Source organism: Pongo pygmaeus, chromosome 3 (assembly GCF_028885625.2).
Source record: "Pongo pygmaeus isolate AG05252 chromosome 3, NHGRI_mPonPyg2-v2.0_pri, whole genome shotgun sequence".
NCBI lineage: Eukaryota > Metazoa > Chordata > Mammalia > Primates > Hominidae > Pongo > Pongo pygmaeus.
This window is the reverse complement of record NC_072376.2, coordinates 1232405-1244578: the sequence shown is the minus strand read 5'-3', so window position 1 is coordinate 1244578 and position 12174 is coordinate 1232405. Positions and strand designations below refer to the sequence as shown.

Here is a 12174-nt window from a genome sequence, read left to right as displayed (position 1 = left end):
GTTCCCTGGAGTCTGTGAGTTCTGGTCGGACCTTCGATGGCATTTTAATGTGTCTCTTGTGTTTAATTTTTAGTAAGACTTTGACCCCGACGCAGGCTTCAGTGATTGCCGCGGATCAGAAGCCTGAGCGCTTTGGCTCGAGACAATTAAGGACGTGGGATGAGGCTCCGAGACAGGACGCGGTTCTGCCTGGGGATCCTGAAGATAAAAAGCTTTGAAAAGTCGAATTCATGGTCGTGGAAGCTGAGCCCATATTAAGAGATGTCAGGTTGGTAGGGGTTCCTGGCGTCGGCGGCAGAGTGAAGCCGGCCGGTCTCTTTGTGACCGTGTGGAGGAGGCACTGCCTCGGATCAAGTCGAGGGACCTGGGCTGTGCAGGCGTCGGGCCCGACTGCTGCCACCTGGCCCCCAGTGTGCTCTGGGCGAGGACAGGTGCCCCTCGAGGGAGGGCTTCCTGCACACCTGGTGGCAGAGCACAGCTGTGGTCAGGCCTGTCCGTGGCGTCTGCTGTCTGTTTCTGTCGGAAAGTGTCTGAGAGGCACGGAGGGCCTCCACGTGGAGGCCCCAGCACTAGGGCGGAGCCCCACACGGAACCCTGGAAGTCTCAGGTGTCCACCTGGCTGGCCCAGGAGCAGGGCCGCGGCCCCCGTGGAGCTATTCCTTGTGGTTGGTCTGTGCTCTCTGGCCTGGAAGTGCGTGCAGTCGGAAACAGCCTTGGGCTTGGGGGTGCTGCAAAGCCTGCTTCAGCACAGGCCATGTGACTATGAAGCATCCTGGGTGTGTCCCCAAGCCCGCAAGGGTGGGCTGTCCAGGGGAACCCTGGCACGGTGGTCGGGGGCAGCTTGTGGGTGATGTGAGGAGGCACCTTGGGTGCCTGAGCCTGATGGGGCCTGTTGTCTCCACCTGCTCCCCCCTCCCCACCGTTCAGCTGAGGGACCTGGTTCCCACTCACCCAGCACCCGGGAGTCCCCCACGCAGTTCCGACGAGGGACCCGGTTCCCACTCACCCAGCACCCGGGAGTCCCCCGACATGGTTCCAATGAGGGACCCGGCTCCCACTCACCCAGCACCCAGGCGTCCCCCCAGGCAGTTCTGACGCAGCCGAGCTGTCTGCAGTGGTCCCGCGTGTCCACACCTTCCTCATCAGAAGTGAAATCCAAGGATACTGAGAGCGGGTGTCTATCCACTCACTCAGAAACAGCAACATAAACCTTTCCGCTTACGGGAAGTCATCACCACCACACACAGCTGGGAGGGAGTCCGCGTGCAGAGGCAGGCCATGTACAGTGTCACTGGGCGGCTGCCTGTGGTGCTCACGGGCAGCTCCAGTCCAGAGGGAATGAAGGAAAAGGCAAACCAGGACGCGGTTTTGACCGTGCAGACCTCACGTTTGGGATCTGGTTTCGTGTCTTGAAGGCAAGTGGGTGGAATGGCCAGTGGCTCCTCCGAGGACGCCAGGGCGTGAGGACCTTGCGGGAGGGGCATGGGCCCAGCCATACTGGGAGCCCTCGGCTTTGGGGTGGTCAGTGGAGACCCATGCCCCGTCCCCTGCAGGCGTGTGCTGCAGGCCCACTGCACCCCTGGGCTGTCCACCAGAGCGTTTCTTTTCTCTGCCGTGGGTTCCAGGAGGCACTTCCCTGCCTCCTAGATACTGGCAGCTCGGTGGCCTCTGCTCACCTGCAGGGGGATGGGGCGGGAGACTGGGCAGGGTGTGCTTGTGGCCGCGGCCACTGGGGAGCCTGCTGGGTCACTCTGCTCCTTGGTTCTGTCCTGCGCCTCCCCTCCTGCTGGCCGAACGGTCCGGGGTACTGCTTGGTCTCCTGTGGCCGGTCTTTGTCGGGGAGTGGATCGGCTGGGCTCTGGCCCCAGCTCCGCCTCTGCCCAGCTGCCGTGGGGCTGACAGTGGCCCCACCTGGTGCTCCCTGCCTGGCACGGGGCAGTCAGGCGGTGCCTGGAAGCTGCCATGCTTCTGTGATGCCTCAGAACCCTTATTTCTCCAGTTGGCCCCGATGAAGCTTAGTTGTGTCATATGCGAAAGGAATGGGTATTAATAATCTTTAATCATCTCGTTCTGGGAAGGTCAGGGCACAGAGTGGACTTTAATAGGTTTTAACCCTTTTCTTCCTTTGTTCTGTTTCTTTTCCCTTCACATCTATAATTAGAAGGGATGCCAGGCAGAGGGTGGGGGGCGTCCTACGTGAAACACTGGTGACCCCATCAGGGATTCCGGGCAGCCACGTGGTAGCCCAGGCAGGAAAGGGACAACCATGTTCCCAAAGCCCCGTGCTGCCATCTGTGTCCTCCTGGGTTCCTGCTGTCCCCCTGCCTCATGGAGCTGCCCTGGGGTCTCGGAGGGTCTAGGAGGTTCTCGGGGGGTCTCAGAGAGTCTGGGAGGGTCTTGGAGGGTCTCGGAGGGCCTGGGAGGGTCTGGAGGTGTCTCGGTGGATCTGGGAGGGTCTTGGGGGGTCTCAGAGGGTCTGGGAGGGTCTTGGAGGGCCTGGGAGGGTCTGGAGATTTCTTGGGGGGTCTCGGAGGGTCTTGGAGGGTCTCGGAGGTCCTGCGCCCAAGGGAGATGGTAGTGGGTATCCACAGTCTGTGTTCACTCGAGTCGGCGAGCTGAGGCACACACGAGTGTGTCTTTCCCGTGGATTTTTACTTTACTTTTTACGAATATTACAACATATGGACTAGAAAACCCCCGGCGGTCGGCCCTCGTTGGCCCATGCGCAGTGGGTGGCGTGGAGTGGGTTGTGGCCACGGGGCCGCAGTGGTGCGAGGCTGAGCACTTGCCTCTGTCTTGCAGGCGTCCGACCTCCGATCATGAATGGGCCCCTGCACCCGCGGCCCCTGGTGGCGTTGCTGGATGGCCGGGACTGCACAGTGGAGATGCCCATCCTGAAGGACGTGGCCACTGTGGCCTTCTGCGACGCGCAGTCCACGCAGGAGATCCACGAGAAGGTACCACCACGTGGTGGCCTGGGCCTGGCAGAACCGCACGCTGGAGGGGAGTGGGGAGGGACGGGAGCATGGCAAGCCCAGGCCGCAGCAGGTCTGGGTGCCACTGGGGCAGGAGCGGCCTCTGTCCCAGTCGTCCCACGCCGTCAGGAGGTGGACACCGGGTTTGCCCTGAGCCCCATCAAGAGGTGGACACGGGGTTTGTCCTGAGCCCCATCAGGAGGTGGACACGGGGTTTGCCCTGAGCCCCATCAGGAGGTGGACACGGGGTTTGTCCTGAGCCCCATCAGGAGGTAGACACCGGGTTTGCCCTGAGCCCCGTCAGGAGGTGGACACTCGGTTTGCCCTGAGCCCCATCAGGAGGTGGACACAGGGATTTCCCTGAGCCCCATCAGGAGGTGGACACTAGGTTTTCCCTGAGCCCCATCAGGAGGTGGACACCGGGTTTGTCCTGAGCCCCATCAGGAGGTGGACACTCGGTTTGCCCTGAGCCCCGTCAGGAGGTGGACACTCGGTTTGCCCTGAGCCCCGTCAGGAGGTGGACGCTCGGTTTGCCCTGAGCCCCGTCAGGAGGTGGACGCTCGGTTTGCCCTGAGCCCCGTCAGGAGGTGGACGCTCGGTTTGCCCTGAGCCCCGTCAGGAGGTGGTCACCGGGTTTGCCCTGAGCCCCGTCAGGAGGTGGACACTCGGTTTGCCCTGAGCCCCGTCAGGAGGTGGACACTCGGTTTGCCCTGAGCCCCGTCAGGAGGTGGACACCGGGTTTGTCCTGAGCCCCATCAGGAGGTGGACACCGGGTTTGCCCTGTGGCTTCTTGATTCATTTTCAGTTTTTTCCCAGGGAGCAGGTCCTCGGGATGCCAGCTTTTGTGGCGGGGGTGGAGTGAGGTGCTTCCCCCGGCCCCAGTTACGCAGCGGTTTTCACACGGGCGGTCTCGGTATTGCCCGCGACCTGGCTGTGGTCCAGCAGTGAGCAGCCTTTGGGCAGCTTTCCTGATTCATGTTTGCTCAGGAGACCCACAGGCTCCTCCATGATGAGAACTAGGTTGGTCTGGCTTCTACTTGTAGCCAGGGATCAGTGATTCAGAGCAGCTTTTCCCTGAAGACAGACGAAGAAGCTGGGGCCCCAGGAGCTCACAGGATAGGGCCAGGCCCAGGCTGCAACCCGGAGAGGCCTAGAACCTGCAGGAATGGGCAGGCCTTGCCAACTCTGGCCTGGGGTGTTGGCTGTTCTGGAAGAAGTGGCTGAGAGGCTGAATTTGGCTTTGGTGGCATCACTGGCCTGCTGGGTGTGGGGCCCTGCCGGCGTATGCATGGCCTGAAAGGTGATACCTGGAGTGAGGGTGACCTGGACTCTGACGCTCCACACGATCGGCACACAGCCTGCTGATGTCCGGGAAACCTTGAATCTGGATTTTCGGGGACCCCGCACTGCCGGCGCCAGGTGCCTGGCAGAAAGAAGTGGGACGGCCCCTTTAGAGGAAGACAGCATCAGCCCTGGCCTCGGGTCATTTCTACAAATCATCATCTGGTGTGGGGTCCATCACATGCAAGCAGAGGTAACCAGGCAGTCAAGGAGATGCGCAAAACGCAGAAGCCAGGAAAGTGGTGTCGTCCACAGGAGCTCCCCGTGCTGCTCACAGGCCCGTCACCCAAGCCCAGCCCCCGGGAGGCTGGGCCAGACACCTGACGAATTGCTGATGACCCTGGAACGGGGCGTAGCAGCGTTAGGGGAGAAAATGAGATGCGGATCTGAGAAACGCCAAAGCCGAATGGGGGAACTGAGGGGCGGGTTTACCAGCTGACCAGGCAGCAGCAGACAGGAGGGAAGGAGGGAACGCGGGAGAGGGCGAGATGAGGAAGAGTCGCTCTTGCAGAAACTTCAGAACAAGAGAGGGAAGGGGTTAGAAGTGATGACGACAGCAAAAGCATTTCCAAAATGGACAGAAGAAAACCTGATGTTAAAAATGTGCGTGGTCTGCTGGGAGCGTCTGCTGGGGCGTTTGCTCTGGAAGATTCTTCACGGTTTCTCACGTGGTTAGATGTGTGCTTGTAATGCAGCCCAGTGGCCACACTCCTTTATCCCGGAGACTCGGAATGTGCGTCCACACGCCCAGTGGCCACACTGCTTTATCCCGGAGACTCGGAATGCGTGTCCACATGCAGACCTGCACATCATGCTCCCTAGCAGCTTAACTCACCATAGCCCAAACCAGAAGGACACCCCCAACCGGCTGCCCTTCAGTGGGTGAGTGGCCAGGCAAATGCTGGCTACCTCCCTCGGTGTCCTCCTCAGCAACAGGCATGAACTCTGGGTCCCTGCCACACCCTGGGTGATCTCAGCAGCGTGATGGCAAGTGAAGAAGCTGGTTTCGAGGGGTGCACACTGTATAATCTCTTCATCCCCAGGTGATAGGATTAGCGTGACGGAAACAGTGGCCTGGGGTGTGGGTGGGGGAGCCGCCGGCAGGCCGGTGTCTGGAGTCGGCACATGGGCACGTTGGCACGTCATGTGGGCGTGTCCACACGCATGCAAGGGGCTGTGGGTGAACTGCCCATGGTGCACACCTGACGGAGTCGTGTGGCACCAGCTCAGTGTTGACAGTGCCGTTTGTTAGGTACAGTTTTCTCATTGGGAAGCTGGGTTTGTAATAAAGATATACATGTAGGAATGAAAAAGAGGCTCGTAGAAAACTTTCGGTGTTGTAAACAATACTCAAACAAGTTTTGCCAACAAATTGGAAAGCTAAGGCAAAACAGATGTTTTTCTAAAATTGCAGTAATCCCAAACTGCCTTGACAGGTTCATATAAAATGCAGATCAGTGGTCGGGGTGGGGCCGGCGTGGGCCCTGGCATGAGACAGACTTCCTGCTCCCCACCCAGGCTGCACAGCCCAGGGCAGAGAAAGGACAACGTAAATACACAGAAAACTGCCTCAGGGGATGCAGCTGGATTCTTGGAAGAGACGACGAGAGTGTTGGGAACCGTCCTGGCATCCTGGAGGGGCCTGAAGCAGCCCCTAACCAGAAGCAGAGCTGGCACCACAGAAAGCCCCCGAGAACCAGGAGAGCTTGAAATTAAAAACATGAGTGAAAATCTCATAAAAACAGGAAGCTCAAAGACACGGGGACATTGCAGAAGCCAGAGATGGGAAGAGAAGCTGTTGCCTCCCGGGGCTGTGTGTGGAGTCTGCGGGGGCCGCCTGGATGCCGAGTCCACATTTCACAGTGTGTGGTCCTGCGGGAGGACTTGGCTGCCCACGCTTTCTTGCCACTAGGGGTGGCCAAAGGATTGAGCTCCAGCACAGAGGGGAGCAGGGCCTCTCCCTGCTGTCCCCTCCCTGTCCCTGCTGGCTGGAACCCTGGGTAGCCACCTTGGACCGTGAGGGGAGCCGCGTGTTGGGAACCGTGGAGCAAGACAGGAGGCAGGGACCCTCGTGGCTGTGGAGAGGGCAGTGGGGCCGCAGGCCAACTGTCTCCAGGCTTTGGCGTGGCAGGAAACTGAACGCCTGCTTCGTGTGCCACTGTTAGTCAGGAATTTCTGCCTCCTGGGGCAGAAACTTCCCGCATAGCTGGTTGGATGTTGCCGCTGTCTGAGTGCCGCGGAGGGAGAGATGTGATACCGTCAGTGCGGTCGTAGGAGGAACAGGAAGAATGTCGGGGCCTGGGAGGTGCCCCACTGTTCGGGTTCAGGATAGGATTTTACTGATACCATTGCGGGGGGATGTCACCCACCGGGACACAAGACTCAGCCCAGCCCCACCCGCCTGCTTTGGAATTTCCACAGGAGAAGGGTTTTCAGCCCAGCACTGCACATCTGATCAAACTGCTGAGCAAGAAAAAGGAAGCCCTGGAGCCCGGAGGCTGCGTCCGGTGTGGGCTGCAGGGCCTGGAGCGGCAGGGCGGCTCCAGGAGGGCACAGGACTCAGTGGCCTGCGAGGACCTGCAGCCAGCTGGACAGTTGCACTCCTGCAAGACAAGCATCTCCAGGCCTTGGGGGTGGGGAGGCCACCAGAAAGCTCCTCCAGACAGTTGCTGGGGCTGTGCAGGAAACGAAGTGATTAGAAATCCCGGAAAAACACACAAGCTGGCGTTGTCATGGTGACTGGGAAAAACACGCAAGCTGGCGTTGTCATGGTAATGGAGCGTAGGACAGGCCCGGAGCCCCTTGGTCTCTTGCTGGCGGCTGGCACAGAGACAGGCTGCCGTGGGCTCTGACCTTAATACCGGGTCACTGTCGCTTCTAGGGCTGAGAGGACAGAGACCCCATCGCCGTATGCAGGGGCCTGTTTCCAGGCAGACCGCCCAGTGCCCAGCCGAGCCTTGGGTGCAGTGCGGCCCCCGCAGGGCATGTCCAGACCCCAGAACCCACTCTCGGGTCTAGAAGATCCAGTTGGGCAGTGTTGGTACCACCAAGAGTGGACAGGACAGAGGACCAGAGACGGCCCCACCCGGCAGGACCCAAGGACTCAGGCAGTGGCTTTTCAGGTGTGTGGGCCGAGGACTGGGGAGTCGGTGAATTCTGGGGCCCCTGGGGTGGCCGTTCAGGAACTGCAGCAGCTCCCCCGACCACAGATGCTCACTGCCTACTGAAGCGGCCACGTGTTTGAATGAAGAGCAGTTAGAGGAACACTTGCAAGACAATGTGTTTATTACCTGAGGTTATGACAATACAGAAAATACAGTGTTTTCTGTAGAAAATGTGGTACTACAGAGGAAAAGGTCACTTTGATTAAATGGCCGTTAGAAGTAACAACATTGCAAGGTGGGGTGCAGCAGCTCACGCCTGTAATCCCAGCACTTTAGGAGGCTGAGGCGGGTGGGTCACTTGAGGTCAGGAGTTCGAGACCAGCCTGGGCAACATGGTGAAACCTCATCTCTACTAAAAATACAAAAATTAGCCACGTGTGGTGGTGCGCACCTGTAGTCCCAGATACTCAGGAGGCTGAGGCAGGAGAATCTCTTGACCCCAAGAGGCGGAGGTTGCAATGAGCCAAGGTCGTGTCACTGCACTCCAGCCTGGGCGACAGAGCAAGACTCTGTCTCAAAAAGGAAAAAAAGAAAGAATGAGATAGCAAAATAAATTTTAAAAATAAAACAGGTGAGAGGTAGGTGTTGGGTATTTTCAATTTGTATGCCAGCCTAAGAGTGAATGTCTGATATACTCAGAGCTGGTGCAGGGGCTGTGCCTGTCATCCCAGCATATCCAGAGGCCAAGGCCAGAGGATCGCTTCGGCCTAGGAGGTCAAGGCTGCAGCGAGTCATGATTACACCACTGCAGTCCCGCGAGATCGTGTCTGTAAAATACATAAATGAAAAAGTTTATATATTCAAAGACTCCTCCCAATCAGTAGAAACAGAAAAATCCCGACAGAAAATGGATGAGGGCAGTGGTGTTTGGTACAGACAGAGCAGTGATGAGAACCGGGGTGCGCCTCTGGGGTTCTCATGGGTGCAGCAGTCACCGCCAGTAACCACTGGCCTGGCCTGCGCCGAGCTCTGCACCAGCCATGCTGAGGGAGCCTGAGTCTGTCCCTTCATATGGAATAGAAACGGCCGTGTCGGTCTCGATGGTGCTTTGGCAGTTTCTCTGGAAATCTGAAACCTGCGGTCTTCGGCCCAGCCCCACCCTGGGCCTACATGTGGCTGCGTGTCGTAGAGAAACACCTGCCCTGATGGTGACCTGATGTGAGCAGCAGTTTCACAGAGTAAGCCACCCCTGTGCACGAGGTCTGGAAGGGTAAGTGCGACGTCATCGAGTCCTGAGCACAAGAGAAGCAGGTGGCAGAACTGCATGGCAGGAGGTGGGCCTGGTGGACCCCTTCCTGACCTCCAAGAGCCGACTGCCACCAGGAGCGTCCTGGGGTCTGTTTCCAGCCCGGTGGCAGCCGAGCTTCCGGGGCACCCGGCTTTCCCCAGCCTGCTCTGAGCACTGGAGTTGAGGGCACTGAGCAGAGTGGGGCTGAGCCCCCGGCGGTGGAGGGGACACATCAGTGGGTGTTGGCTGGAGGTGGTTTCTGGAGGCTGCTGGGTCCTGATCTAAAGGGACACACCTGGCTGCACCCACCTCTTGCAGACTTTCTCCGTGGGAGACCAATGCAACAGGCAGGGTGGAGCAGCCACGTGGCAGCCACGAGGGGGAAAGGAAGGTAGACCCTGAGGCTGACGAGCCGCTGTGGCACCCTGGCCTGTGGACCTGTGGATGACGTGGCCACCATGTGGTAAAGCGTACATGCTAGCAGCTCTGGCCCTGCAGCTGAACACAGGCCAACCTGGTACGTGGCGGAGGTCGGGGCATGGGGTGCCCGAGCCGTGTTCAGATTCCTGTAGTGAGAAATGCTTTCACCTAATACTACGTTGTTAAACATGTATTCAGTAGGGAAAAGGGCAAGGACCTGAAAAAAGTGTATTAAGAATCGTGCACAGGCAAGTGATGAAAGCCTCGTCGGGGAGGCAGCTTGCGCTTCACAGCTCAGCTGGGTGGGCGCGCCCGGAGCCCGAAGGAGGGCCCTTGGCCAGCGCACGTTTCGGCTTCTCAGAACTTATCTCGATGAGATAGACAAATTTTCATCACAGAAGAGCCAACGCGGGAAGCAACCTTAAGGCTGCGCAGATGAATATTCATCATATTCACATGAATCTGATCGCTGCCTCATCCGAATGTGCGGGAGGTGACGTGCCGCAGTTCAGAATCGACTTTTCGAAGCCCGTGGCCAGTGCTCGGGGTGAAAGCAGGCTGTTGCCTGCGTACTCACAAGCCTGTGTGGTGTGGGTCTGTCCAGCTGGTCCATGCCGAGCCTCTGCCCACACACCGTGGGAGGGGCCCCTGCACATCCAGCTGCCCGGGCCGGCCCCCCGGGCTCACGTCTGGCACCAGGCCTGTCCCTGACCCCAGGGCCCATCTCCCACTGCGCCTCTGCCCACCGTTCGCATGCGCAGCCCGTCCTGCCCACAGTGGGTGCCGATGAAGCTTCACCGGCAGGTGACTCCCTCTTAGCTGCGGCTGCTCTGCCACGCTGCCTGAGGCACCTCCTTGGTGTGTGGGCGTCCGTCTCCAGTCCATGCAGCGCGGGGGTCTTGCTGGCCACACCGCTCACCTCCACCACAGCTGTGCACTAGTCGCCCACTGCTGGCCTCTGCCCGCCCGTGCTGTCCTTGTGGCCTCACCCCGTCCACACTACGTCTGGTCAAGTGTGGTACACCAGGGGTCACCCCGTCCACACTGCGTCTGGTGCACCAGGGGTCACCCCGTCCACACTGCGTCTGGTGCACCAGGGGTCTGCACGCATGTAGCCTCAAAGCCCTCCCAGGAGGCCCGGGGCAGCCATCAGCCCTGTCCGTGAACTGATGAGTAGTACACCTGCTCCTCCGTAGTCTGGGTAGATGCCTCCCTGCCTCCTGCAGCTGAGATGCTCCAACCTTCCCTTCTTCCTGGAGAATGCCCAGGCCAGCCCAGGGCTCCCCTGCCCTGCTGCCCAGCCTCTGCTGTAGCCCTGGTCTGCGTGGTCCTCCATGGTCCTCTCCTCTAGGTCCCCTGCAGTGCGCAGGAGGGAAGGGAGGCTGTGCCAGCCTCAAAGAGAATCGTCTGTTCTGCCTAAGCTGGAGGTCCGGGCACTGTAGGAGAAGGGATTGCAGCTGGGTGGTGAGCATCTTCCTGGGGGCTGCCCTCACCCTGCCCACGTATGCCTGCCCAACACCAGCTGCTCTGCCCAGGACCCAGGCAGGGTCAGCTCCCACAGGACGCCCTGCGGTCCAGCAACCCAGGCACTGCCTTCCGGGATCCGCAGGCTCCGTGCTCGGCAGGAAGGGAGGGAAAGATGCCACCTAGGCCCCGGCAACCTCTGTGCTGAGCCTGCGCTGTTGATCCATCAGGAGTACCTGGGGCCCCGCTGGACAGGTGGTGGGTGGGAGTCATGTCCTCATGGGAGGCTCAGTGGTGTCTCCCGGGACTCGGACATGCCCATGTGGACGAGGCCTGCGCGTCCTGGTGTCCTCAGCCATGGCTGTTGGCACAGAGCGTCTCTGCACCCATGGGTGGGTGTTGTCATGCACGGGAGTGCGGGTGGATGTGTTTGGGTGTGGGTGGACGCGCAGGTGGTGCACACACATCCCCACCCTGTGCCCAGTGCTGCACCTGGTTCTTCTGCCTAGGGCACTTCCTCCACCCGTGTGCCTCTGCACCCCACGCTGCCCCCGCCCTCCCTGGGCTGGGGGTAACTGGGAGCCCTTGGCAGGGCGGGGTTGGCTGTGACCACAGCGATGCCATGTGCTGGCTGAGTGGAGATGCCAGGGTTGGGCTGCTGTGCTGTGTGCCAGGTCTGTGTTCATGGGAGCTGTTCCGGTCTAGGATTTGTCATGGAAACTGAAATTAAAAACGTGACTGTTGTGAACACAGCTCAGACCCAAGCCTCGCCGGCCATGGGCAGCATTTCTGGGCGGGTTCTTGGGCGACACGGGAGCAGTGCATGCTCCTGTGGTTGTGTCCTTACGGCTGGGTGGCGTCTGCCTGCCTCCGCCCACGTGCTTGTGTGCCGCGGGGACTTACCGCTTTCTACCTGCACCCCCGGGCCTGCAGGTCTCAGGTGCCCTGGCCGCCCCACCCAGCTGCACCTGCTCAGTGTCCTTCCTGGGTGTGGCTGCACCCCCCTCCTGTGTCCTCGCCTGGCGGGACCCCATTTCCTCCACAAGGCTGAGCAGAGTCTCAGGGTGGGGCGCACGCTCAAAAGGAAACATCTCAGCCACCACAGTGGGGAGCGGGCGACTCTGACCAGTGCCAGCCTGCAGCCTACATGCGGCTGAGGAGGCTGCGGCGGGAATTGCTGGGACTCAGGACGCCTGGGCAGAGGTTGAGGGGCCGCGCATGGCGGGGAAGCATTCATGTAGCCTCTCCCAGTGTCCGGGCTGGTGCTTGGGGAACAAGCCTGAGGGCCACAGGTTAATTTTGCAGCCGGGCTCAGCCCCACCCCCGAAGGCCAAGCCCGAGGGTCTGCAGGTTCCGGGCTGAGCCTGTGTGCTTTCTCCTTGCTGCAGGTCCTGAACGAGGCTGTGGGGGCCCTGATGTACCACACCATCACACTCACCAGGGAGGACCTGGAGAAGTTCAAAGCCCTCCGCATCATCGTCCGGATTGGCAGTGGTTTTGACAACATCGACATCAAGTCGGCCGGGGATTTAGGTAGGCCGGCTCCGAGTTCTCTCCTGTGCCCATTCACGCGAGCTCCGTC

The 12174-nt window shown here is 60.0% G+C and overlaps 1 protein-coding gene across 17 annotated transcripts in view; it reads left to right on the top strand.

Annotated features, from left to right (window-relative positions):
* CTBP1 (C-terminal binding protein 1) overlaps positions 1 to 12174 on the top strand; it is a 37565-nt gene that overhangs the window by 9293 nt on the left and 16098 nt on the right. For 14 of the 17 annotated variants that reach the window (XM_063663447.1, XM_054484594.2, XM_054484603.2 and 11 more), the window contains 3 exons: positions 74 to 268; positions 2803 to 2957; positions 11981 to 12125. In XM_063663447.1, the coding sequence (XP_063519517.1) occupies positions 262 to 268; positions 2803 to 2957; positions 11981 to 12125 (307 nt within the window). In that variant the 5' untranslated portion in view covers positions 74 to 261. Of the gene's footprint in view, positions 1 to 73; positions 269 to 2802; positions 3458 to 3492; positions 8015 to 11980; positions 12126 to 12174 lie in introns of those variants that run through there. The other 3 variants (XM_054484593.2, XM_054484592.2, XR_010125990.1) reach the window with 2 other exon arrangements.